General features: G+C 47.2%; 1 protein-coding gene across 4 annotated transcripts in view; it reads left to right on the forward strand.

Moving 5' to 3' along the window:
• Positions 1 to 25,352, forward strand: part of LOC106582537 (ras-associated and pleckstrin homology domains-containing protein 1) — a 185,767-nt gene that overhangs the window by 123,838 nt on the left and 36,577 nt on the right. For all 4 annotated transcript variants that reach the window (XR_014382079.1, XM_082967249.1, XM_082967251.1 and 1 more), the window contains 5 exons: positions 7,616 to 7,693; positions 14,905 to 15,064; positions 18,330 to 18,451; positions 19,904 to 19,969; positions 20,111 to 20,254. Coding sequence is in view for 3 of the 4 variants with exons in the window: in XM_082967249.1 (XP_082823375.1) it covers positions 7,616 to 7,693; positions 14,905 to 15,064; positions 18,330 to 18,451; positions 19,904 to 19,969; positions 20,111 to 20,254 (570 nt within the window). In the remaining variant the exon portion in view is untranslated. The remainder of the gene's footprint in view (positions 1 to 7,615; positions 7,694 to 14,904; positions 15,065 to 18,329; positions 18,452 to 19,903; positions 19,970 to 20,110; positions 20,255 to 25,352) is intronic.

The raw sequence follows: 25,352 nt of genomic DNA on the forward strand, positions 1-25,352 counted from the left end.
GCCGTGATTGGGAGTCCCATAGGGCGTGGCACAATTTGGCCCAGCGTCGTCCGGGTTTGGCCGGGGTAGACCGTCATTGTAAATAAGAATTTGTTCTTAACTGACTTGCCTGGTTCAATAAAGGTTAAATGAAAATGAAAAATAAATAAATAAATAAAACAAATTACACACCACTGACCAACAAATATTCTTTACGTCAACAACATAAGAATCACTACAAAACGTTTTGTATGACCTCTTATACACTATATTAGGCCCAGCCTTTGGAGCTTTGGTTTTCCTAGATATGGCTACTATATTGTGATCACTACATCCTATGGATCTGGATACTGCTTTAAAGCATATTTTTGCAGCACTACTAAAGATGTGATCAATACATGTTGATGATTTCATTCCTGTGCTGTTTGTAACTACCCTGGTAGGTTGACTGATAACCTGAACCAGGTTGCAGACACTGGTTACAGTTTGAATTTTTTTCCTGAGTGGGCAGCTTGATGAAAGCCAGTCAATATTTAAATCACCCAGAAAATATACTTCTCTGTTGATATCAGATACATTATCAAGTATTTCACACATGTTATCCAGATAGTGACTGTTAGCACTTGGTGGTCTATAGCAGCTTCCCACCAGAATGGGCTTCAGGTGAGGCAGATGAACCTGTAGACATATTACTTCAACAGTATTTAACATGAGATCCTCTCTAATCTTTACAGGAATGTGGTTCTGAATATAAACAGCAACACCTCCACCATTGGCATTTCTGTATTTTCTGTAACTGTTTTAAACATTGTATTGCTACCACTGTATCAAAGTTATCTAAATGAGTTTCAGATAATATGAATGTTATCTGTTACTAGCAAGTTATTAATTTCACGAACCTTGTTTCTTAAGCTACGTATGTTAACGTGGGCTATATTGAACACTTTTTTTCGTCTGCGATGCTTACTTGTTTTCATTGCTTTACTGGGAAGCGAAGCAGAAGTAGATATGCTCATGTTATTTATGTTAGTACAGTGTGAGCTGCACACAGTGGACTTCCTACTAGGGCACATCACCTCAGTGATAACAGTATAACTCAGGGCATGCATTTGGTTAGTTACATTGTGTGGTCCAACACCCCTGGTGTAATGTACATGTGCTGAAGCATTATGACAACTCAGTGACACAACGGTAGGGATTATCTGAGCTGGGCTTGGATCATTGGTAAGTCATTGTCTCAACGGAGCCTTATAATCCTGTGAAAGGACCCAGGAACCCAAATGATTTGGGTGGATCCCATCCTCCTTATAAAACGTGTTTCCAGAAGGTATCAAAATTGTCAACAATAGTTACACCCATTGAGCTATAATAATCACGGAGCCAGTTGTGAAGAGAAAGAATCCTGCTAAAGCGTTCAATACCTCGATTCAGAGAGGGCACAGGGCCAAATATGAAGGGTCTTTTATTAGTGTCGAGCAGAGAGTCAATCAGCTCTTTTAAAATCCAGTTTCAACTGTTCAGAGCTGCCCTTCATAATGTCATTAAAACCCACGTGGACTAGGATAGAATCAATGTCCATGTCCTGGTGTAGCACATTCAGGAACAGCTTAGTAATGTCATTTACTTGAGCTCCGGGATAATACATTGTTTTTGCACCAGGAACAGTCACATTTCTTACCATGGAGCTGCTCAAAACAATCTCTGTGGCACTCCAGCAATCAGGCCTTTATAGTAGAGTCGCCAGACGAAGCCACTCCTCAGTAAAAAGGGTCATGACAGCCCGCTTGGAGTTTGCCAAAAGGCACCTAAAGTACTCTCAGACCATGAGAAATAAGATTGTTTGGTCTAATGAAACCAAGATTGAACTCTTTGGCCTGAAAGCCAAGCGTCACGTCTGGAGGAAACCTGGCACCATCCCTACTGTGAAACATGGTGGTGGCAGCATCATGCTGTGGGGATGTTTTTCAGCGGGAGGGACTGGGAGACTAGTCAGGATCGAGGCAAAGATGAACGGAGCAAAGTACAGAGAGAGCCTTGATGAAAACCTGCTCCAGAGTGCTCAGGACCTCAGAATGGACAACATCCCTAAGCACACAGCCAAGACAATGCAGGAGTGGCTTCGGGAAGGGTCTCAATGTTCTTGAGTGGCCCAGCCAGAGCCCGGACTTGAACCTGATCGAACATCTCTGGAGAGACCTGAAAATATCTCTGAAGCGACGCTCCCCATTCAACCAGACAGGGCTTGAGAGGATCTCCCCAAATACAGGTGTGCCAAGCTTGTAAAGACTTGAGGCTGTAATCACTGTCAGAGGTGCTTCTACAAAGTACTGAGTAAAGGGTTTGAATGCTTATGTAAATGTGATATTTCAATTTTTTGTGTGCAGAAATGTCTAAACCTGTTTACACTTTGTCATTATGGGGTATTGTGATGTCATTATGGGGTATTGTGATGTCATTATGGGGTATTGTGATGTCATTATGGGGTATTGTGATGTCATTATGGGGTATTGTGTGTAGATTGATCAGGGGGAAAAAAACAATGTAATACATTTTAGAATACGGGTGTAATGTAACGAAATGTGGAAAAAGTCAAGGGGACTGAATACTTTCTGAACACACTGTAAATACGCTTGGGAATGTGCATATACGTCCCTACCAGGAACAAACTCCAACCAGGAAATTAACTGATACCTGATTAACTCTTTAATTAACGAGGAAAACAAGGTAATAACATACATTTCAGAGAGTAACTAGACCAGTACTAGTTCCCCCAGACAGTACTAGTTCCTCCAGACAGTACTAGTTCCCCCAGACAGTACTAGTTCCCCCAGACAGTACTAGTTCCCCCAGACAGTACTAGTTCCCCCAGACCAGTACTAGTTCCTCCAGACCAGTACTAGTTCCTCCAGACCAGTACTAGTTCCTCCAGACCAGTACTAGTTCCTCCAGACCAGTACTAGTTCCTCCAGACAGTACTAGTTCCTCCAGACAGTACTAGTTCCCCCAGACAGTACTAGTTCCCCCCAGCTAGCCCCCGCAGTACTAGTCCTCCGCCGCGCCCCAGACAGTACTAGTTCCTCCAGACCAGTACTAGTTCCCCCCGCGTCCCCAGACCAGTACTAGTTCCTCCAGACCAGTACTAGTTCCTCCAGACCAGTACTAGTTCCTCCAGACCAGTACTAGTTCCTCCAGACCAGTACTAGTTCCTCCAGACCAGTACTAGTTCCTCCAGACCAGTACTAGTTCCTCCAGACCAGTACTAGTTCCTCCAGACAGTACTAGTTCCCCCAGACAGTACTAGTTCCTCCAGACAGTACTAGTTCCCCCAGACAGTACTAGTTCCTCCAGACAGTACTAGTTCCTCCAGACAGTACTAGTTCCTCCAGACAGTACTAGTTCCTCCAGACAGTACTAGTTCCTCCAGACCAGTACTAGTTCCTCCAGACCAGTACTAGTTCCTCCAGACCAGTACTAGTTCCTCCAGACAGTACTAGTCTGCTTCGCGGTGGCCCAATGACACTGTTTGTTAGTGTTTCCTTTACTTTGGGAGCTACCTGTAGGTGGCACTTGGAATATACCATTGTTTGATATGACAACAAATTTCACGTATTCTCCTGAAAAAGTATTTTATTTTTATTTAATACAGTATTATCAGAGCCTTTCTAATGCATAAACAGTGGGATTGTTTAGTTTGCTCTATAAACAAATGAATTAATTATTCATTCTTTAAATGGCTAGTTTCTCTATACTGTAATGAAGCACCTGAGACGACGGAGAGTATTTTGGACCTGTTCCATTAATCAATGTCTCGCTCCCTCTCTCGCTCCCTCCCTCTCTCGCTCCCTCCCTCTCTCGCTCCCTCTCTCGTTCCCTCGCTCGCTCCCTCGCTCCCTCTCTCGTTCCCTCTCTCGTTCCCTCTCTCGCTCCCTCTCTCGCTCCCTCTCTCGCTCCCTCTCTCGCTCCCTCTCTCGTTCCCTCTCTCGTTCCCTCTCTCGCTCCCTCTCTCGCTCCCTCGCTCGCTCCCTCTCTCGCTCCCTCCCTCTCTCGCTCTCTCGCTCGCTCCCTCTCTCGCTCACTCCCTCTCTCGTTCCCTTCCTCCCTCGCTCCCCAGTCATCTCTGAAAAGCTGTGGTGATCTTTTGTAATCGCTCCAAACAACAGGTCAGCATGGCTCTGACATTTTATTTCCCAAAATGCCGCAGGACCAGCACCTGCTGCCCTCCCACCTCCCCCACCTCTTCTGCCTACAGAACCGTCTCGTTCCCTCCCTCGTTCCCTGTCTCGCTCCCTCCCTCGTTCCCTGTCTCGCTCCCTCCCTCGTTCCCTGTCTCGCTCCCTCCCTCGTTCCCTGTCTCGCTCCCTCCCTCGCTCCCTCCCTCGTTCCCTGTCTCGCTCCCTCCCTCGTTCCCTGTCTCGCTCCCTCCCTCGTTCCCTGTCTCGCTCCCTCCCTCGTTCCCTGTCTCGCTCCCCGTCTCGTTCCCTCCCTTCTATTGATTTATTTATTTTTATATTAATAATTCACAATCTCTGAGAAGCTCAGTAGCTCAGCGTTTTCTGAGTGGCAGTTCATGGCTCCAGAGAAGGGTACCTACCGTACACGACCAGACCTGTGATGCTGTGTAATCTCTCCTGCCTCAGAGCTCAACTATGTCAGTGACACCTTACTGAGCAACAGCAGCCGACAGACTCCATTCAGCCGTATGAATATGTCCCACTTCTCCTCTGCGTCGTGACTCAGTTCAACTCGTTACACGTGCTATAGTAACGGGAAAAAAGGACAACTTCAAAATGGAGTTCATTTTTATTCAGCCAGAATAGAGAGAAAGAAAAAAAAAAACGGTTTTGGTCTCTGTGGAATCAACACAATGTAGGTGAAATAGGATTACATAGATTACATAGTAAATAGGTTGGACAACTGTCTACGGTATCATGAGTAATCGTCTGACAGACTGACACCATTTAATGTTGCGACGGTCCCTCATCACATCAGTGTGTCTGGTAATAAATCACATGGAACCTCCTCTCATATAAAGCTCTTCCTGTCCCCCCCCCCCGATTTATATTTCTGTTAATGCCGCAGTTGCTAGGGCAGCCATGCAGAATGAGGGTGTGTGGGGGGGGGGGGCTGCTGATAATAGGCTTAATTCTCTCCCCTCCATCCTCCCCTCCACCTCACCCATCCTCCCCTATCTTCCACCCATCCTCCCTGACACTCCACCCATCCTCCCCTACCTTCCACCCATCCTCCCCTACTCTCCACCTATCCTCCCCCTACTCTCCACCCATCCTCCCCCTACTCTCCACCCATCCTCCCCTACTCTCCACCTATCCTCCCCCTACTCTCCACCCATCCTCCCCCTACTCTCCACCCATCCTCCCCGACACTCCACCCATCCTCCCCGACACTCCACCCATCCTCCCCGACACTCCACCCATCCTCCCCGACACTCCACCCATCCTCCCCCCTCCCCCTACTCTCCACCCATCCTCCCCCTACTCTCCACCCATCCTCCCCTACTCTCCACCCATCCTCCCCTACTCTCCACCCATCCTCCCCCTACTCTCCACCCATCCTCCCCTACTCTCCACCCATCCTCCCCTACTCTCCACCTATCCTCCCCCTACTCTCCACCCATCCTCCCCTACTCTCCACCCATCCTCCCCTACTCTCCACCCATCCTCCCCCTACTCTCCACCCATCCTCCCCCTACTCTCCACCCATCCTCCCCTACTCTCCACCCATCCTCCCCCTACTCTCCACCTATCCTCACCTAACTTCCACCCATCCTCCCCTACCCTTGGTTAAAGGGTGAAACCACCAGGATCCCCTTGGTTAAAGGGTGAAACCACCAGGATCCCCTTGGTTAAAGGGTGAAACCACCAGGATCCCCTTGGTTAAAGGGTGAAACCACCAGGATCCCCTTGGTTAAAGGGTGAAACCACCAGGATCCCCTTGGTTAAAGGGTGAAACCACCCGGATCCCCTTGGTTAAAGGGTGAAACCACCCGGATCCCCTTGGTTAAAGGGTGAAACCACCAGGATCCCCTTGGTTAAAGGGTGAAACCACCAGGATCCCCTTGGTTAAAGGGTGAAACCACCCGGATCCCCTTGGTTAAAGGGTGAAACCACCCGGATCCCCTTGGTTAAAGGGTGAAACCACCAGGATCCCCTTGGTTAAAGGGTGAAACCACCCGGATCCCCTTGGTTAAAGGGTGAAACCACCAGGATCCCCTTGGTTAAAGGGTGAAACCACCAGGATCCCCTTGGTTAAAGGGTAGCATTGCGGATGTGCCCGAGCTGGAGTCTGATTGGTTATAGTAGACTGAGTGAGTGTTCCCTGTGCAGCCAGTCAGCCAGAGTGAGGGACAATACTGTCAGAGATTACAGTCTGGTTCCACATGTTCTGAGGGAGAGAGAGAGAGAAAATCGTCTGTGTGTTGTACGTGTTGGTACAGCCAGTCCCCTCCTCCCTCCCTCCCTCCCCTCCCTCCTCCCTCCCCTCCTCCCTCCCTCCCTCCCTCCCCTCCTCCCTCCCTCCCCTCCCTCCCTGTCAGTGATGCAGTGATAGGGTCCTCTCCTGTTCTCAGTTTCTATCAGGACTCTCTGACGAGGTGTTTGTCTGAGTGGGTTGTCCCACTATAACCGGCTTGGAATAGATTCAGATAATCCGTCTTCTTACTGGTCTTATCGATGTCTGTGATTGGAAGTTCCTCATCTGGCAGTAAAAGGACAGGAAGAGACTAACAGGATTGGTTTATTAACTACAGGACAGGATTGGTTAATTAACTACGGGACAGGAAGAGACTAACAGGATTGGTTAATTAACTACGGGACAGGAAGAGACTAACAGGATTGGTTAATTAACTACGGGACAGGAATAGACTAACAGGATTGGTTTATTAACTACGGGACAGGATTGGTTAATTAACTACAGGACAGGATTGTTAATATTTTTTACTCGGAGACATCCTGGCTGCTTCGGTTGTTTGGAGGAAGTGCTTTGGACCTGGAAAGGACTGCTGCTACACATTCTATTGCTACTTCTCGTCCTGTGATATTCTTCTGACGGAGAATACAGATCCTGTAATCTACCGTGGAAAACAATTGGTTCAAAATGTAGCTTCCATCCAAATGCTAATCTGGCAGAATATGAAACAGCAGCAGCCATCTCTGAAAGACAAGGCATTATTCTGACAACAATGAGACAGATTTATTTTTACCGAACACTCACTTTCGTTCTTTACCTTCTAGAAACTGGAAATATATGTATTATTCTTCCGTAAAGGAACGCAGAAAAACGGTCTGTTTTTAGAGTGAGAATGGCGTCTTGTTGGAGAAGCCAGGTATGTGAGAGAGCAGCGGTGGATTGAGGATGGAGGTGGTGGGGGGGGGGTTCCCACCACTCTAGACAAGGGGGACAGGAGGAAGGAGAAAGGGGGAGGAGGAGGAGGGGGGGGGGACGACAGGATTGTTGTCAACAGTACCTCAAGACTGTATTCTCCTGTAGCGTTGCTGTTTTTTGTGTGTACACCTGTGTTGTCGTTTGTCTCTGTAATAATGTGTGTGTGTGTGTGTGTGTGTGTGTGTGTGTGTGTGTGTGTGTGTGTGTGTGTGTGTGTGTGTGTGTGTTTCTGTAGGAAGAACAGGCTGCCAAGACCAAGGCAGAGAAGATCCGTGTGGCTTTGGAAAAGATCAAGGAGGCCCAAGTTAAAAAGGTGAGTTCTCTTCCTGTCTGTCTCCTCTGTTACTATCTATAACTGGAGATCAGGTGAGTTCTCTTCCTGTCTGTCTCCTCTGTTACTATCTATAACTGGAGATCAGGTGAGTTCTCTTCCTGTCTGTCTCCTCTGTTACTATCTATAACTGGAGATCAGGTGAGTTCTCTTCCTGTCTGTCTCCTCTGTTACTATCTATAACTGGAGATCAGGTGAGTTCTCTTCCTGTCTGTCTCCTCTGTTACTATCTATAACTGGAGATCAGGTGAGTTCTCTTCCTGTCTGTCTCCTCTGTTACTATCTATAACTGGAGATCAGGTGAGTTCTCTTCCTGTCTGTCTCCTCTGTTACTATCTATAACTGGAGATCAGGTGAGTTCTCTTCCTGTCTGTCTCCTCTGTTACTATCTATAACTGGAGATCAGGTGAGTTCTCTTCCTGTCTGTCTCCTCTGTTACTATCTATAACTGGAGATCAGGTGAGTTCTCTTCCTGTCTGTCTCCTCTGTTACTATCTATAACTGGAGATCAGGTGAGTTCTCTTCCTGTCTGTCTCCTCTGTTACTATCTATAACTGGAGATCAGGTGAGTTCTCTTCCTGTCTGTCTCCTCTGTTACTATCTATAACTGGAGATCAGGTGAGTTCTCTTCCTGTCTGTCTCCTCAGCCCCCAGGCCAGTGTTAAACAGCTCTATTCTGTTTCTGGGTCGGGCCAGTGTTTAACAGCTCTACTCTGTTTCTGGGTCAGGCCAGTGTTAAACAGCTCTACTCTGTTTCTGGGTCAGGCCAGTGTTAAACAGCTCTACTCTGTTTCTGGGTCAGGCCAGTGTTAAACAGCTCTAGTCTGTTTCTGGGTCGGGCCAGTGTTTAACAGCTCTACTCTGTTTCTGGGTCGGGCCAGTGTTTAACAGCTCTACTCTGTTTCTGGGTCGGGCCAGTGTTAAACAGCTCTATTCTGTTTCTGGGTCAGGCCAGTGTTAAACAGCTCTACTCTGTTTCTGGGTCAGGCCAGTGTTAAACAGCTCTACTCTGTTTCTGGGTCGGGCCAGTGTTAAACAGCTCTATTCTGTTTCTGGGTCAGTGTCACATCCTGACCAATATTTAGGTATTATTTGTATTATATTTGGTCAGGACGTGGCAGAGGTATATTTGTTTGGTATTATGGGGTTTTGTGTGTGGTGTAGTGGGGTGGGTTAGTTTTGGTATAGGTTCTAGGTTTGTTTTTCTATGTGTAGTTTTGGGTGCTGGACTCTCAATTGGAGGCAGGTGTTTCTAGTTGCCTCTGATTGGGAGTCCTATAAGTAGGTGTGTGTTTGTTTGGTTTTCTTGTTTTTTTTCTCTCCGTGTTCACATTCATTTAATAAATTAAGATGATGAGCACTAACTCCTCTGCGTATTGGTCCACGTTCTCCGACGATGATTTCGCTATATCGTCTGACGACGAAGATTTCTGTGACAGTCAGGCCAGTGTTAAACAGCTCTACTCTGTTTCTGGGTCAGGCCAGTGTTAAACAGCTCTATTCTGTTTCTGGGTCAGGCCAGTGTTAAACAGCTCTACTCTGTTTCTGGGTCAGGCCAGTGTTAAACAGCTCTACTCTGTTTCTGGGCTAGGCCAGTGTTAAACAGCTCTATCTCGCCATCTCTCCCCCATCCCCCTTTCTCTCTCTCTTTTTATCGATCTTACTCTCTATGCCACTCTGCGTAATGTAATGTAATAACCCTTCTGGAGTTAAGCCCATATCTAAGCTGGTGGATTAGCGTACGGCCGGCTGGGCTTTAATACGGCCTGCTCTGCCCTGCCCTGTCCCGCTCTGCCCTGCCCTGCCCTGCCCTGCCTGCTCTGTCCTGCCCTGCCCTGCCCTGCTCTGCCTGCTCTGTCCTGCTCTGCCCTGCCCTGCCCTGCCCTGCCCTGCCCTGCTCTGCCTGCTCTGTCCTGCCCTGCCCTGCCTGCCCTGCCCTGCCAGCTGTAGGAAGGGACTGGACGAGAAGGGAGAGAGGTGCTCGCCACGTGTCAGACTGACCTTAAAATGACTTAAAGAAAACGCTCAGGCATTGATTGGGTAACCTGTTTACCATTCTGAGCTTGTGACCTGTGAGTGAATGAGTGTGTGTGTGTGTGTGTGTGTGTGTGACCTGTGAGTGAATGAGTGTGTGTGTGTGACCTGTGAGGGAATGAGTGTGTGTGTGTGACCTGTGAGGGAATGAGTGTGTGGCCTCTGACCTGTGAGTGAAGGAGTGTGTGTGTGTGTGTGTGACCTGTGAGTGAATGAGTGTGTGACCTGTGAGTGAATGAGTGTGTGTGTGTGTGTGTGTGTGTGACCTGTGAGTGAATGAGTGTGTGTAGGGTGAAGTGTGGGTGTGCACTAGAGAGAGAAAGGAGTCTGATTGCCACACTAATCCCGTAGCGCCACCCGCAGGTCTGGCAGGAAGGAGGGTCAGTCACTTTCTACTAGGCTACTGTAGGTGTAATCCCTGAGAGAACTGGTGTTTAACTCTTGCTTCTAGGCGTTCCACTAGCGGGACCCCTAGCCAACAGCCAATGGGATCGCACGGCGCGAAATACAAAAACAACTAAAATACCACAATTCAATTTTCTCAAACATACGACTATTTTACAACATTTTAAAGATGAGACTCTCGTTAATCTAACCACATTGTCCGATTTCAAAAAGGCTTTACAGCGAAAGCAAAACATTAGATTATGTTAGGAGAGTACATAGACACAAATAATCACACAGCCATTTTCCAAGCAAGGGTATATGTCACAGAAACCTGAAAACACAGCTAAATGCAGCACTAACCTTTGACGATCTTCATCAGATGACACTCCTAGGACTTCATGTTACACAATACATGTATGTTTTGTTCGATAAAGTTCATATTTATATCCAAAAACAGCATTTTACATTGGCGCTAGATGTTCAGAAAATGTATTTCCCACCAAAAACTTCCGGTGAATTTACAAAAATACTCATCATAAACTTTGACAAAATACATAACAATTATTTTAGGAATTATAGATAGACTACTCCTTTATGCAACCGCTGTGTCAGATTTTAAAATAGCTTTACGGAGAAAGCACATTTTTCAATATTCTGAGTACATAGCTCGCCATCACGGCGAGCTATTCAGACTCCCGCCAAGTTCGGGGCAACCTAAACTCAGAATTCGTATTAGAAATATTGTATTACCTTTGCTGATCTTCGTCAGAATGCACTCCCAGGACTGCTACTTCCACAAGAAATGTTGTTTTTGTTCAAAATAATCCATAGTTATGTCCAAATACCTCCGTTTTATTCGTGCGTTCAGGTCACTATCCAAAGGGTAACGCGCGAGCGCAATTCGAGACACAAAAAGTCTAAATGTTCCATTACCGTACTTAGAAGCATGTCAAACGCTGTTTAAAATCAATTTTTATGGAATTTTTTACGTAAAATAGCGTTAATATTCCATCCGGACAATAGTATATTCATTCAAGGAGGAAAATAAAAAACAGCGTGTTCGCGGGAACGCGCATATCCAATCTCTTTGTCCCCAGGCAGACCACTCAGTAACTGAGCTCCTATACTCTGCCCAGAGACAGGAGAAGGCTCAATCCACTTTCTGAAGGCTTTAGACAGCCAATGGAAGCCTTAGAAAGTGCAACGTAACAGCACAGATACTGTAGTTTCGAAAGGGACTAGAAAGAAGAACTCCATTTCTCAGATCCTACACTTCCTGGTTGACTTTTTCTCAGGTTTTGGCCTGCCATATGGGTTCTGTTATACTCACAGACACTATTCAAACAGTTTTAGAAACTTCAGTGTTTTCTATCCAAATCTACTAATAATATGCAAATATTTGACTCTGGGCCCGAGAAGTAGGCTGTTTGATTTGGGTACGTTTTTCATCCGGCCGTGAAAATACTGCCCCCTATAGCGAAGAGGTTAACAGCAGAGAGTGTAGAAAACACATGCTGCTTTCATCGTTGTTTCTATACAGCATTTTAAACATTGGTTATAAGCACTTTGTGACATGGGATTTGACCCTATACAGATACAAGTAGCCACACAGATCATGCGTGCAGAGATCATGCGTGCAGAGATCATGCGTGCAGAGATCATGCGTGCAGAGATCATGCGTGCAGAGATCATGCGTGCAGAGATCATGCGTGCAGAGATCATGCAGCAGAGATCATGCGTGCAGAGATCATGCGTGCAGAGATCATGCGTGCAGAGATCATGCGTGCAGAGATCATGCGTGCAGAGATCATGCGTGCAGAGATCATGCGTGCAGAGATCATGCGTGCAGAGATCATGCAGCAGAGATCATGCGTGTAGAGATCATGCGATCATGCGTGCGGAGATCATACATATGTATACTGTAGATAGTATGATAGTTATCCTCAGCAATACCCTCAAATTAAAGCTGACAGTCTGCACTTTAACCTCCATAGTCATTGTTTGATTTCAGATCTAAACTTGTGGAGTTTAGAGCCATAAGAACAAAGGCCCCCTGTCCCAATAATTACAGAGGACACTTTAGCTGCAGGCTGCCCTGTCCCAATAATTACAGAGGACACTTTAGCTGCAGGTTTCCCTGTCCCAATAATTACAGAGGACACTTTAGCTGCAGGCTGCCCTGTCCCAATAATTACAGAGGACACTTTAGCTGCAGGCTGCCCTGTCCTAATAATTACAGAGGACACTTTAGCTGCAGGCTGCCCTGTCCCAATAATTACAGAGGACACTTTAGCTGCAGGTTTCCCTGTCCCAATAATTACAGAGGACACTGTACCTGCAGGCTCCCCTGTCCCAATAAGATTGAGTCTGTGCAGACTAGTGATTCTGAGTCTGCGTGGACTAGAGATTCTGAGTCTGCGTGGACTAGAGATTCTGAGTCTGCGTGGACTAGAGATTCTGAGTCTGCGTGGACTAGAGATTCTGAGTCTGCGTGGACTAGAGATTCTGAGTCTGCGTGGACTAGAGATTCTGAGTCTGCGTGGACTAGAGATTCTGAGTCTGCGTGGGGTAGAGATTCTGAGTCTGTGTGGACTAGAGATTCTGAGTCTGTGTGGACTAGAGATTCTGAGTCTGCGTGGGGTAGAGATTCTGAGTCTGCGTGGACTAGAGATTCTGAGTCTGCGTGGACTAGAGATTCTGAGTCTGCGTGGACTAGAGATTCTGAGTCGAGTCTGCGTGGACTAGAGATTCTATGTGGACTAGAGATTCTGAGTCTGCGTGGGGTAGAGATTCTGAGTCTGCGTGGGGTAGCGATTCTGAGTCTGCGTGGACTAGAGATTCTGAGTCTGCGTGGACTAGAGATTCTGAGTCTGCGTGGACTAGAGATTCTGAGTCTGCGTGGACTAGAGATTCTGAGTCTGCGTGGACTAGAGATTCTGAGTCTGCGTGGACTAGAGATTCTGAGTCTGCGTGGACTAGAGATTCTGAGTCTGCGTGGACTAGAGATTCTGAGTCTGTGTGGACTAGAGATTCTGAGTCTGTGTGGACTAGAGATTCTGAGTCTGTGTGGACTAGAGATTCTGAGTCTGTGTGGACTAGGGATTCTGAGTCTGTGTGGGGTAGAGATTCTGAGTCTGTGTGGACTAGAGATTCTGAGTCTGTGTGGACTAGAGATTCTGAGTCTGTGTGGACTAGAGATTCTGAGTCTATGTGGACTGAGACGAGTCTGCGGGGGTGAGTCTGGCGGGTGGGGTAGAGATTCTGAGTCTGCGTGGGGTAGAGATTCTGAGTCTGCGTGGGGTAGAGATTCTGAGTCTGCGTGGGGTAGAGATTCTGAGTCTGCGTGGGGTAGAGATTCTGAGTCTGCGTGGGGTAGAGATTCTGAGTCTGCGTGGGGTAGAGATTCTGAGTCTGCGTGGGGTAGAGATTCTGAGTCTGCGTGGGGTAGAGATTCTGAGTCTATGTGGACTAGAGATTCTGAGTCTGTGTTTGGTAGAGATTCTGAGTCTGTGGGATTAGTAAAGTAAATATTCTCTACTGTTGCTGAAATATAAACAAATCAGAACTGTTCTGTTCTTCAAGGCCATAATTATAATATCCAAGTCGTCTGTTAACCATGATTTGACCAATAGTAATCAATCGTAGATCAAAGTCAACCAGTGAGGTATGAAATTGTATCATGCTGTCAATCAATCTGACACAGTGAGTAGTATCCAGAATGACATCATGTCCTGTATCAGTAACCAGAATGACATCATGTCCTGTGTCAGTAACCAGAATGACATCATGTCCTGTGTCAGTAACCAGAATGACATCATGTCCTGTGTCAGTAATCAATCTGACACAGTGAGTAGTATCCAGAATGACATCATGTCCTGTGTCAGTATCCAGAATGACATCATGTCCTGTGTCAGTATCCAGAATGACATCATGTCCTGTGTCAGTAACCAGAATGACATCATGTCCTGTGTCAGTATCCAGAATGACATCATGTCCTGTGTCAGTAACCAGAATGACATCATGTCCTGTGTCAGTATCCAGAATGACATCATGTCCTGTGTCAGTATCCAGAATGACATCATGTCCTGTGTCAGTAACCAGAATGACATCATGTCCTGTGTCAGTAACCAGAATGACATCATGTCCTGTGTCAGTATCCAGAATGACATCATGTCCTGTGTCAGTAACCAGAATGACATCATGTCCTGTGTCAGTATCCAGAATGACGTCATGTCCTGTGTCAGTATCCAGAATGACGTCATGTCCTGTGTCAGTAACCAGAATGACATCATGTCCTGTGTCAGTATCCAGAATGACATCATGTCCTGTGTCAGTATCCAGAATGACATCATGTCCTGTGTCAGTAACCAGAATGACATCATGTCCTGTGTCAGTAACCAGAATGACATCATGTCCTGTGTCAGTATCCAGAATGACATCATGTCCTGTGTCAGTAACCAGAATGACATCATGTCCTGTGTCAGTAACCAGAATGACATCATGTCCTGTCTCAGTAATCAATCTAACCCAGTGGAGTATAAACTGTTTACCTGCTGTACTCTCCCTGTGTATTGTTCTCTCGCTGGTGACCGTCATATTGGACACTATTGGTCTGTTTGTCAGATGTCACCAACACTTCTGTGTGAAAAGTATCTAGAGTGACATCTTTGTCTAGTGTTTTTCCTTGCTGGTGATCAACCAGTGTGGATTATTCTAGATTTCTTCATTCCAGAATATGAATCTAATCATTCTCTGTGTCTCCTCCCATCTAGCTGGTGATCAGAGTCCACCTGTCAGATGAGAGCTCTAAGACCATGATGGTGGACGAGAGACAGACTGTCAGACAGGTTCTGGACAGCTTGTTGGACAAGTCCCACTGTGGCTTCAGCCCCGACTGGTCCCTGGTCGAGAGCATCAACGAACTGCAGATGGGTAAGTGGAGCAAGACGCACGCTCGCTCGCACACACAAGCACGCACGCTCGCTCGCTCAAATACACAAGCACGCACGCTCGCTCGTTCGCTCGAATACACGGATCATTTCTCATCAGCTGCTTCTCTGACGTTGGTCTCTGTTTTATCGGAGCATCAGACACAGAAAAGTTCATTTTCTGAAATACCAGCAGTAACATTGGCCTGAGGGGATTTACTAGACACTGCAATCCTGTCTGTATGTGGCTTTGTTATAAGCAGTAGGGGGATGGGCAACAAATACAGGGATGAAAAGATTAAACTTAATCGCTTGGAATATGAAAAACGCCCCAGACAGAGGTCATTGACATTCTGCAGCAGGGAGGGTCGGTGGCTGTTGAGAGGGGGCTGTTAGGGAAATGGACCACCCTCCCTCCTCTAGGTAGGTGCCAAAGGGTTCAATTCTCGGGCCGACTCTTTTCTCTGTATACATCAATGATGTCGCTCTTGCTGCTGGTGAGTCTCTGATCCACCTCTGTGCAGACGACACCATTCTGTATACTTCTGGCCCCTCTTTGGACACTGTGTTAACAACCTTCCAGACGATTTTCAACACCATGCAACTCTCCTTCCGTGGCCTCCAACTGCTCTTCAACGCTAGTAAAACTAAATGCATGCTCTTCAACTGATTGCTGCCCACACCCTCCCGCCCGACTAGCATCACTACTCTGGACGGTTCTGACTTCGGCACTATAGTATTGGCAGCCTAATCTCAGGAGTTGATAGGCTTGAAGTCATAAACAGCGCTGTACTTCAAGCATTGCTAAGAGCTGCTGGCAAATGCAATAAAGTTTGAATGAATGCTTACGAGCCTGCTGCTGCCTACCACCACTCAGTCAGACTGCTCTATCAAATATCAAATCATAAACTTATTTATATTATAATTAACACAGAAATAAGAGCCTTTGGTCATTAATATGGAAACTATCATTTCGAAAACATTCCGTATTTCAGTGAAATACGGAACCGTTCCATATTTTATCTAACGGGTGGCATCCATAAGTCTAAATATTCCTGTTACATTGCACAACCTTCAATGTTATGTCATAATTATGTAAAATTCTGGCATATCAGTTCGCAACGAGCCAGGCGGCCCAAACTGTTGCATATACCCTGACTCTGCGTGCAATGAACGCAAGAGAAGTGTCACAATTTCACCTGGTTAATATTGCCTGCTAACATGAATTTATTTTAGCTAAATATGCAGGTTTAAAAATATATACTTCTGTGTATTGATTTGAAGAAAGGCATTGATGTTTATGGTTAGGTACAGTCGTGCAACGATTGTGCTTTTTTCACAAATGCATTTTTGTTAAATCATCCCCCGTTTGGCGAAGTCGGCTATGATTCGACGATAAATTAACAGGCACCGCATCGATTATATGCCACGCAGGACAAGCTAGTTAACCTAGTAATATCATCAACCATGTGTAGTTAACTAGTAATTATGTTAAGATTGATTGTTTTTTTTAGAAGATAAGTTTAATGCTAGCTAGCAACTTACCTTGGCTCCTTGCTGCCCTCGCGTAACAGGTAGTCAGCCTGCCACGCTGTCTCCTCGTTGAATGCAATGTAATCGGCCATAATGCCGATTACCGATTGTTCTGAAAACTTGAAATCGGCCCTAATTAATCGGCCCTGCCGACCTCTACTCTACACCCCATGTAAAGCTGATTAATGTGCTTAATTTAAAAAGTTATTTGGTCACTTTAGTTGTGATACAAACCTTACCAAAACATATAAGCCTAGGGGCTAGGTTACATGTGCGACTATGATTAGAAAAAGTAATCGTTTCTAATGCTGGGCATCATTCACAAGGCTAATAATGTCACCCATCAGACTATTCTTGATTGGGCTATAATCCCCTTGGGAGTGTACATTTAGGATGTTGGGGAATGGGCTATAAATCCCCAGTGAGCGATGTAAAAAGATGGTTGATGGTTCATTCTGTAATGTTATAATAGTCTTAATGGCCTTGGGGTTGTAACTAATCCAACAGATTAGATTAGGGGGGTTTTTATCATTCCATTTAGAATAATTCATATCTTTATTATTTTATTTTACTGTCTGTAGATGGTCATTTCTTCAGAATGAACCTGGAAACTCATATTCTAGTGCCTCCCCTCTAACCACTAGGCTACCCGCCTCCTCGAACCACTAGGCTACCCGCCTCCTCTAACCACTAGGCTACCCGCCTCCTCTAACCACTAGGCTACCCGCCTCCTCTAACCACTAGGCTACCCGCCTCCTCTAACCACTAGGCTACCCGCCTCCTCTAACCACTAGGCTACCCGCCTCCTCTAACCACTAGGCTACCCGCCTCCTCTAACCACTAGGCTACCCGCCTCCTCTAACCACCAGGCTACCCGCCTCCTCTAACCACCAGGCTACCCGCCTCCTCTAACCACCAGGCTACCCGCCTCCTCTAACCACTAGGCTACCCGCCTCCTCTAACCCGCCTCCTCTAACCACTAGGCTACCTGCCTCCTCTAACCACTAGGCTACCTCCCTCCTCTAACCACTAGGCTATCTGCCTCCTCTAACCACTAGGCTACCCGCCTCCTCTAACCACTAGACTACCCGCCCCCTCTAACCACTAGGCTACCTGCCTCCCTCCTCTAACCACTAGGCTACCCGCCTCCTCTAACCACTAGGCTACCCGCCTCCTCTAACCACTAGGCTACCCGCCTCCTCTAACCACTAGGCTACCCGCCTCCTCTAACCACTAGGCTACCTCCCTCCTCCTCTAACCACTAGGCTACCCGCCTCCTCTAACCACTAGACTACCCGCCTCCTCTAACCACTAGGCTACCCGCCTCCTCTAACCACTAGGCTACCCGCCTCCTCTAACCACTAGGCTACCCGCCTCCTCTAACCACTAGGCTACCCGCCTCCTTTAACCACTAGGCTACCTGCCTCCTCCTCTAACCACTAGGCTACCTGCCTCCTCCTCTAACCACTAGGCTACCTGCTGCCCCAATCACTGATATCGAGAGCTACAATTTATTTCATTTTATTTTCCCCCCAAAAAGCATTGTGGGTAGTCAGTCAGAACCTCACAAGCCATGAGATCTTGCTGGTACTGGGTTTAAATGTCTCCTTACTGTCCCGACATGGCTGCTGTGTGTAGTGCTGATGTTACCCAGTCCATCTCTCCCTTTATTCACCATGAGAACCTATAACAGCCTAATACTATATTCTCTCTCTCTTTCTCCCACTTCCTCCCAGAGCGTATCTTTGAGGACCATGAGAATCTGGTTGAGAACCTTCTGAACTGGACCAGAGACAGTCAGAACAGATTGATGTTCATAGAGCGAATAGAGAAGTACGCCCTCTTCAAAAACCCACAGGTGAGACAGCCAGTCAACTCAGCCAATACACTACAGCCAGCAACTACATGTTGGACTGGTTTCCCGCACACTAATGAAGACTAGTCCTGGACACTAATGAAGACTAGTCCTGGAGACTAATGAAGACTAGTCCTGGAGACTAATGAAGACTAGTCCTGGAGACTAATGAAGACTAGTCCTGGAGACTAATGAAGACTAGTCCTGGACACTAATGAAGACTAGTCCTGGACACTAATGAAGACTAGTCCTGGACACTAATGAAGACTAGTCCTGCACACTAATGAAGACTAGTCCTGCACACTAATGAAGACTAGTCCTGGACACTAATGAAGACTAGTCCTGGACACTAATGAAGACTAGTCCTGGACACTAATGAAGACTAGTCCTGGAGGCATGAAGACTAGTCCTGGACACTAATGAAGACTAGTCCTGGACACTAATGAAGACTAGTCCTGGACACTAATGAAGACTAGTCCTGGACACTAATGAAGACTAGTCCTGCACACTAATGAAGACTATTCCTGCACACTAATGAAGACTATTCCTGCACACTAATGAAGACTAGTCCTGGACACTAATGAAGACTAGTCCTGGACACTAATGAAGACTAGTCCTGGACACTAATGAAGACTAGTCCTGGACACTAATGAAGACTAGTCCTGGACACTAATGAAGACTAGTCCTGGACACTAATGAAGACTAGTCCTGGACACAACTGATGCAGTAAAACACTGACTGAGGCTAAGCTGCTTTAAATAGCCAGCCAGACCACTACTGTCCCTGCCAGTCAGTATTGTATTACATAACTGATACAGGACAGGTTATACGATGCACAAATACACTGAACTGGCACCAAAATACAATGCTTCACCAAAATACAATGCTTCAGCTTCACCAAAATACAATGCTTCACCAAATACAATGCTTCACCAAAATACAATGCTTCACCAAAATACAATGCTTCACCCACCAAAATACAATGCTTCACCCACCAAAATACAATTCACCAAAATACAATTCACCAAAATACAATGCTTCACCCACCAAAATACAATGCTTCACCAAAATACAATGCTTCACCAAAATACAATGCTTCACCAAAATACAATGCTTCACCAAAGTACAATGCTTCACCAAAATAGATACACTCAGTAGTATCAGACATTGTTTATATGTACACAAACTGACTCGACAGACACACAGACCCCAGTGTGTCCTTCAGATCTAGGTCAGTATGTTGTAGATGGTGGTACAACGATTGGTTAGATTGGGAGCTGGTGAGCACTGTTGTCCCCTTTGGTGGACTAGCTTCGTAAAATAGCTAGTCCCACTTTTACTGACTGCTAAAGGAACATTGATGGATTGTATTTTTTTTTAACACTTACTGAAATGATGTACTCTAAATTTCCCTATCATACCCTGATTAATCCGTTTTCTGGAAAAAAATCACAGAACTATTTGTTGGGGCGGAAGGAGACGTGTGAGATGGCAGACAGGAACAAGGAGGCTCTACTGGAGGTACAGTGATCTCAACATAACACCTCCAAAACAAACTGATGCACACAACTTGACTTATTCAGGTCATTTCAAAGTGTTACAGTCTATGTAGCATGCACTAACAAGGTGTGTGTGTGTGTGTGTGTGTGCTCTCCGCGGCAGGAGTGTTTTTGTGGCAGCGCCGTCTCTGTACCTGAGATGGAGGGAGTCCTCTGGCTGAAGGATGATGGGAAGAAGAGCTGGAAGAAAAGATACTTCCTGCTCAGAGCCTCTGGGATCTACTATGTACCTAAAGGAAAAGCCAAGGTACGTCCCTGGAACACACTGACTCACCTGTACTCAGCCAAGGTACGTCCCTGGAACACACTGACTCACCTGTACTCAGCCAAGGTACGTCTAGAACACACTGACTAACCTGTACTCAGCCAAGGTACGTCCCTGGAACACACTGACTCACCTGTACTCAGCCAAGGTACATCTAGAACACACTGACTCACCTGTACTCAGCCAAGGTACGTCTAGAACACACTGACTAACCTGTACTCAGCCAAGGTACATCTAGAACACACTGACTCACCTGTACTCAGCCAAGGTACGTCCCTGGATCACACTGACTAACCTGTACTCAGCCAAGGTACGTCTAGAACACACTGACTCACCTGTACTCAGCCAAGGTACGTCCCTGGAACACACTGACTCACCTGTACTCAGCCAAGGTACGTCCCTGGAACACACTGACTCACCTGTAGTCAGCCAAGGGACGTCCTAGAACACACTGACTAACCTGTACTCAGCCAAGGTACGTCCTGGAACACACTGACTCACCTGTACTCAGCCAAGGTACGTCCCTAGAACACACTGACTCACCTGTACTCAGCCAAGGTACGTCCCTGGAACACACTGACTAACCTGTACTCAGCCAAGGTACGTCCCTGGAACACACTGACTCACCTGTACTCAGCCAAGGTACGTCCCTGGAACACACTGACTCACCTGTACTCAGCCAAGGTACGTCCCTGGAACACACTGACTCACCTGTACTCAGCCAAGGTACGTCCCTGGAACACACTGACTCACCTGTACTCAGCCAAGGTACGTCCCTGGAACACACTGACTCACCTGTACTCAGCCAAGGTACGTCCTGGAACACACTGACTCACCTGTACTCAGCCAAGGTACGTCCTGGAACACACTGACTAACCTGTACTCAGCCAAGGTACGTCCCTGGAACACACTGACTCACCTGTACTCAGCCAAGGTACGTCCTGGAACACACTGACTCACCTGTACTCAGCCAAGGTACGTCTAGAACACACTGACTCACCTGTACTCAGCCAAGGTACGTCCCTGGAACACACTGACTAACCTGTACTCAGCCAAGGAACGTCCCTGGAACACACTGACTCACCTGTACTCAGCCAAGGTACGTCCCTGGAACACACTGACTCACCTGTACTCAGCCAAGGTACGTCCCTGGAACACACTGACTCACCTGTACTCAGCCAAGGTACGTCCCTGGAACACACTGACTAACCTGTACTCAGCCAAGGAACGTCCCTGGAACACACTGACTCACCTGTACTCAGCCAAGGTACGTCCCTGGAACACACTGACTCACCTGTACTCAGCCAAGGTACGTCCCTGGAACACACTGACTAACCTGTACTCAGCCAAGGTACGTCTAGAACACACTGACTCACCTGTACTCAGCCAAGGTACGTCTAGAACACACTGACTAACCTGTACTCAGCCAAGGTACGTCTAGAACACACTGACTCACCTGTACTCAGCCAAGGTACATCCCTGGAACACACTGACTCACCTGTACTCAGCCAAGGTACGTCTAGAACACACTGACTCACGTGTACTCAGCCAAGGTACGTCCCTGGAACACACTGACTAACCTGTACTCAGCCAAGGTACGTCCCTGGAACACACTGACTCACCTGTACTCAACCAAGGTACATCTAGAACACACTGACTCACCTGTACTCAGCCAAGGTACGTCCCTGGAACACACTGACTAACCTGTACTCAGCCAAGGTACGTCCCTGGAACACACTGACTCACCTGTACTCAACCAAGGTACATCTAGAACACACTGACTCACCTGTACTCAGCCAAGGTACGTCCCTGGAACACACTGACTAACCTGTACTCAGCCAAGGTACGTCCCTGGAACACAATGACTCACCTGTACTCAGCCAAGGTACGTCTAGAACACACTGACTAACCTGTACTCAGCCAAGGTATGTCTAGAACACACTGACTCACCTGTACTCAGCCAAGGTACGTCTAGAACACACTGACTAACCTGTACTCAGCCAAGGTCTGTCCCTGGAACACACTGACTCACCTGTACTCAGCCAAGGTACGTCCCTGGAACACACTGACTCACCTGTACTCAGCCAAGGTACGTCCCTGGAACACACTGACTCACCTGTACTCAGCCAAGGTACGTCCCTGGAACACACTGACTAACCTGTACTCAGCCAAGGTACGTCCCTGGAACACACTGACTCACCTGTACTCAGCCAAGGTTCGTCCCTGGAACACACTGACTCACCTGTACTCAGCCAAGGTACGTCCCTGGAACACACTGACTCACCTGTACTCAGCCAAGGTACGTCCCTGGAACACACTGACTCACCTGTACTCAGCCAAGGTACGTCCCTGGAACACACTGACTCACCTGTACTCAGCCAAGGTACGTCCCTGGAACACACTGACTAACCTGTACTCAGCCAAGGTACGTCTAGAACACACTGACTAACCTGTACTCAGCCAAGGTACGTCTAGAACACACTGACTAACCTGTACTCAGCCAAGGTACATCTAGAACACACTGACTCACCTGTACTCAGCCGAGGTCCGTCTAGAACACACTGACTCACCTGTACTCAGCCAAGGTACGTCCCTGGAACACACTGACTCACCTGTACTCAGCCAAGGTACGTCTAGAACACACTGACTAACCTGTACTCAGCCAAGGTACGTCCCTGGAACACACTGACTCACCTGTACTCAGCCAAGGTACGTCTAGAACACACTGACTCACCTGTACTCAGCCAAGGTACGTCTAGAACACACTGACTCACCTGTACTCAGCCAAGGTACGTCTAGAACACACTGACTCACCTGTACTCAGCCAATGTACGTCCCTGGAACACACTGACTCACCTGTACTCAGCCAAGGTACGTCCCTGGAACACACTGACTCACCTGTACTCAGCCAAGGTACGTCCCTGGAACACACTGGCTAACCTGTACTCAGCCAAGGTACGTCCCTGGAACACACTGACTCACCTGTACTCAGCCAAGGTACGTCCCTGGAACACACTGACTCACCTGTACTCAGCCAAGGTACGTCTAGAACACACTGACTCACCTGTACTCAGCCAAGGTACGTCCCTGGAACACACTGACTAACCTGTACTCAGCCAAGGTACATCCCTGGAACACACTGACTCACCTGTACTCAGCCAAGGTCGCGCCCGCCACCGTCTCAGCCAGGACGCCGGACACTGACTCACCTGTACTCAGCCAAGGCGCTGCCACGCTCCCTGCCGCAGGACGCTGCACACTGACTCACCTGTACTCAGCCAAGGTACGTCTAGAACACACTGACTCACCTGTACTCGCCGGACGCGCACACGCCCGCTCAGCCGGCTCTAGAACACACTGACTCACCTGTACTCAGCCAAGGTACGTCTAGAACACACTGACTCACCTGTACTCAAATAGTGTGTATAGTCAAACGTCTATGGTGCTGCAAGGCCAAAAATATTATCAGCAATGAAGTCTGAACACTCTACTGCTCCAAGACATGCTAGTGATTCATGAAATGATCCTTTTTCAGGCTTCTCCTTCCCTCTGAGCCACTCAGTAACATGGGAAACTGCACTTGTCATTTTATATTCAGAAATAACACAATGTCATAGATTCTTATTGTCCCAATACTGACTAACCAAAACAAACATTTAGAAATCTCAACACACTTACAGATAAAACAAAAAATAAGTACAACATTCTCCCCAATGGGGGCTGACTGCAAATGATCATCTGGTTAAGAAAAGTACAATTCAGTATTATCAGAAAACTAATAATGAAAGGTGGTTTTGTTCCTGAAGATAATACACAGGAAATAGAAAGTTGGTTTAGTTCCTGAAGATGATACACAGGAAATAGAAAGTTGGTTTAGTACCTGAAGATGATACACAGGAAATAGAAAGTTGGTTTAGTTCCTGAAGATGATACACAGGAAATAGAGTGTTGGTTTAATTCCTGAAGATAATACACAGGAAATAGAAAGTTGGTTTAGTTCCTGAAGATAATACAAAGGAAATAGAAAGTTGGTTTAGTTCCTGAAGATAATACAAAGGAAATAGTAAGCATCAAGCACAGAACCTTGAGGAGATCCCAAATGCGCTCTTCTTCTCTGGATTTTGAGTGCTTACATCCATGTCCCATGGAAGCCATCTTGAAATGCACGGTGTTCCTGGAATCGGACCTAGATTATTTAATGTACAGTAACAGTACCAGTTAGCCAATTGTCCAGATTATATAATCTCTCCGATTAAAGCTACAAAGAGCCTCTAAAACCCTGCTCTCTGTCCCAAACGGCTCCCTATTCTCTATATAAGTAGTGCACTAAATAGGGACTAGGGTGCTATTTGGGATGCCTGTTGTGTCTGTCCAGCTGGGATCTCTATTAACTACACCCACACATACTGTGGTCACAGCTACAGCCGTGTTACTATATTACACTACCCAGGGTGAGGATTAAAAACCACACACAGACAGACAGACAGACAGGCGGGCAGACGGGCAGACGGAAAGACGGAAAGACAAACAGGCAGACCGACGGAAAGACAAACAGGCAGACCGACAGACAAAGGCTGTCAAACAGACAGACAGAAAGGCAGACCAACACACTGTCAGTTTACCGTAGTACTCTGTGTCCTCTTGGACCCTCTGAATGCCACATGCAGGGAGAGGAGGAGGAGAGAAAGGGTCACTAGCACATCATTTCCTGTTTATAGATGTAATAGTAAAGCCATCAACAGTAGTAGCTGCAGCATCAGGCGCCAGCTCTCTGTAGCTCACGACACAGGTCATTACCTTGCTGGCTATCTCTCTCTCTCTCTCCCTTCGGCCCTGTCTCCTCTCTCTCTCCCCCCGGCCCTGTCTCCTCTCTCTCTCTCCCCCCGGCCCTGTCTCCTCTCTCTCTCCCCCCCGGCCCTGTCTCCTCTCTCTCTCTCCCCCCGGCCCTGTCTCCTCTCTCTCCCCCCGGCCCTGTCTCCTCTCTCTCTCTCCCCCCGGCCCTGTCTCCTCTCTCTCTCCCTTCGGCCCTGTCTCCTCTCTCTCTCTCTCCCCCCGGCCCTGTCTCCTCTCTCTCTCTCTC

Source organism: Salmo salar, chromosome 21 (genome assembly GCF_965601325.2).
Source record: "Salmo salar chromosome 21, fSalSal1, whole genome shotgun sequence".
Lineage (NCBI taxonomy): Eukaryota > Metazoa > Chordata > Actinopteri > Salmoniformes > Salmonidae > Salmo > Salmo salar.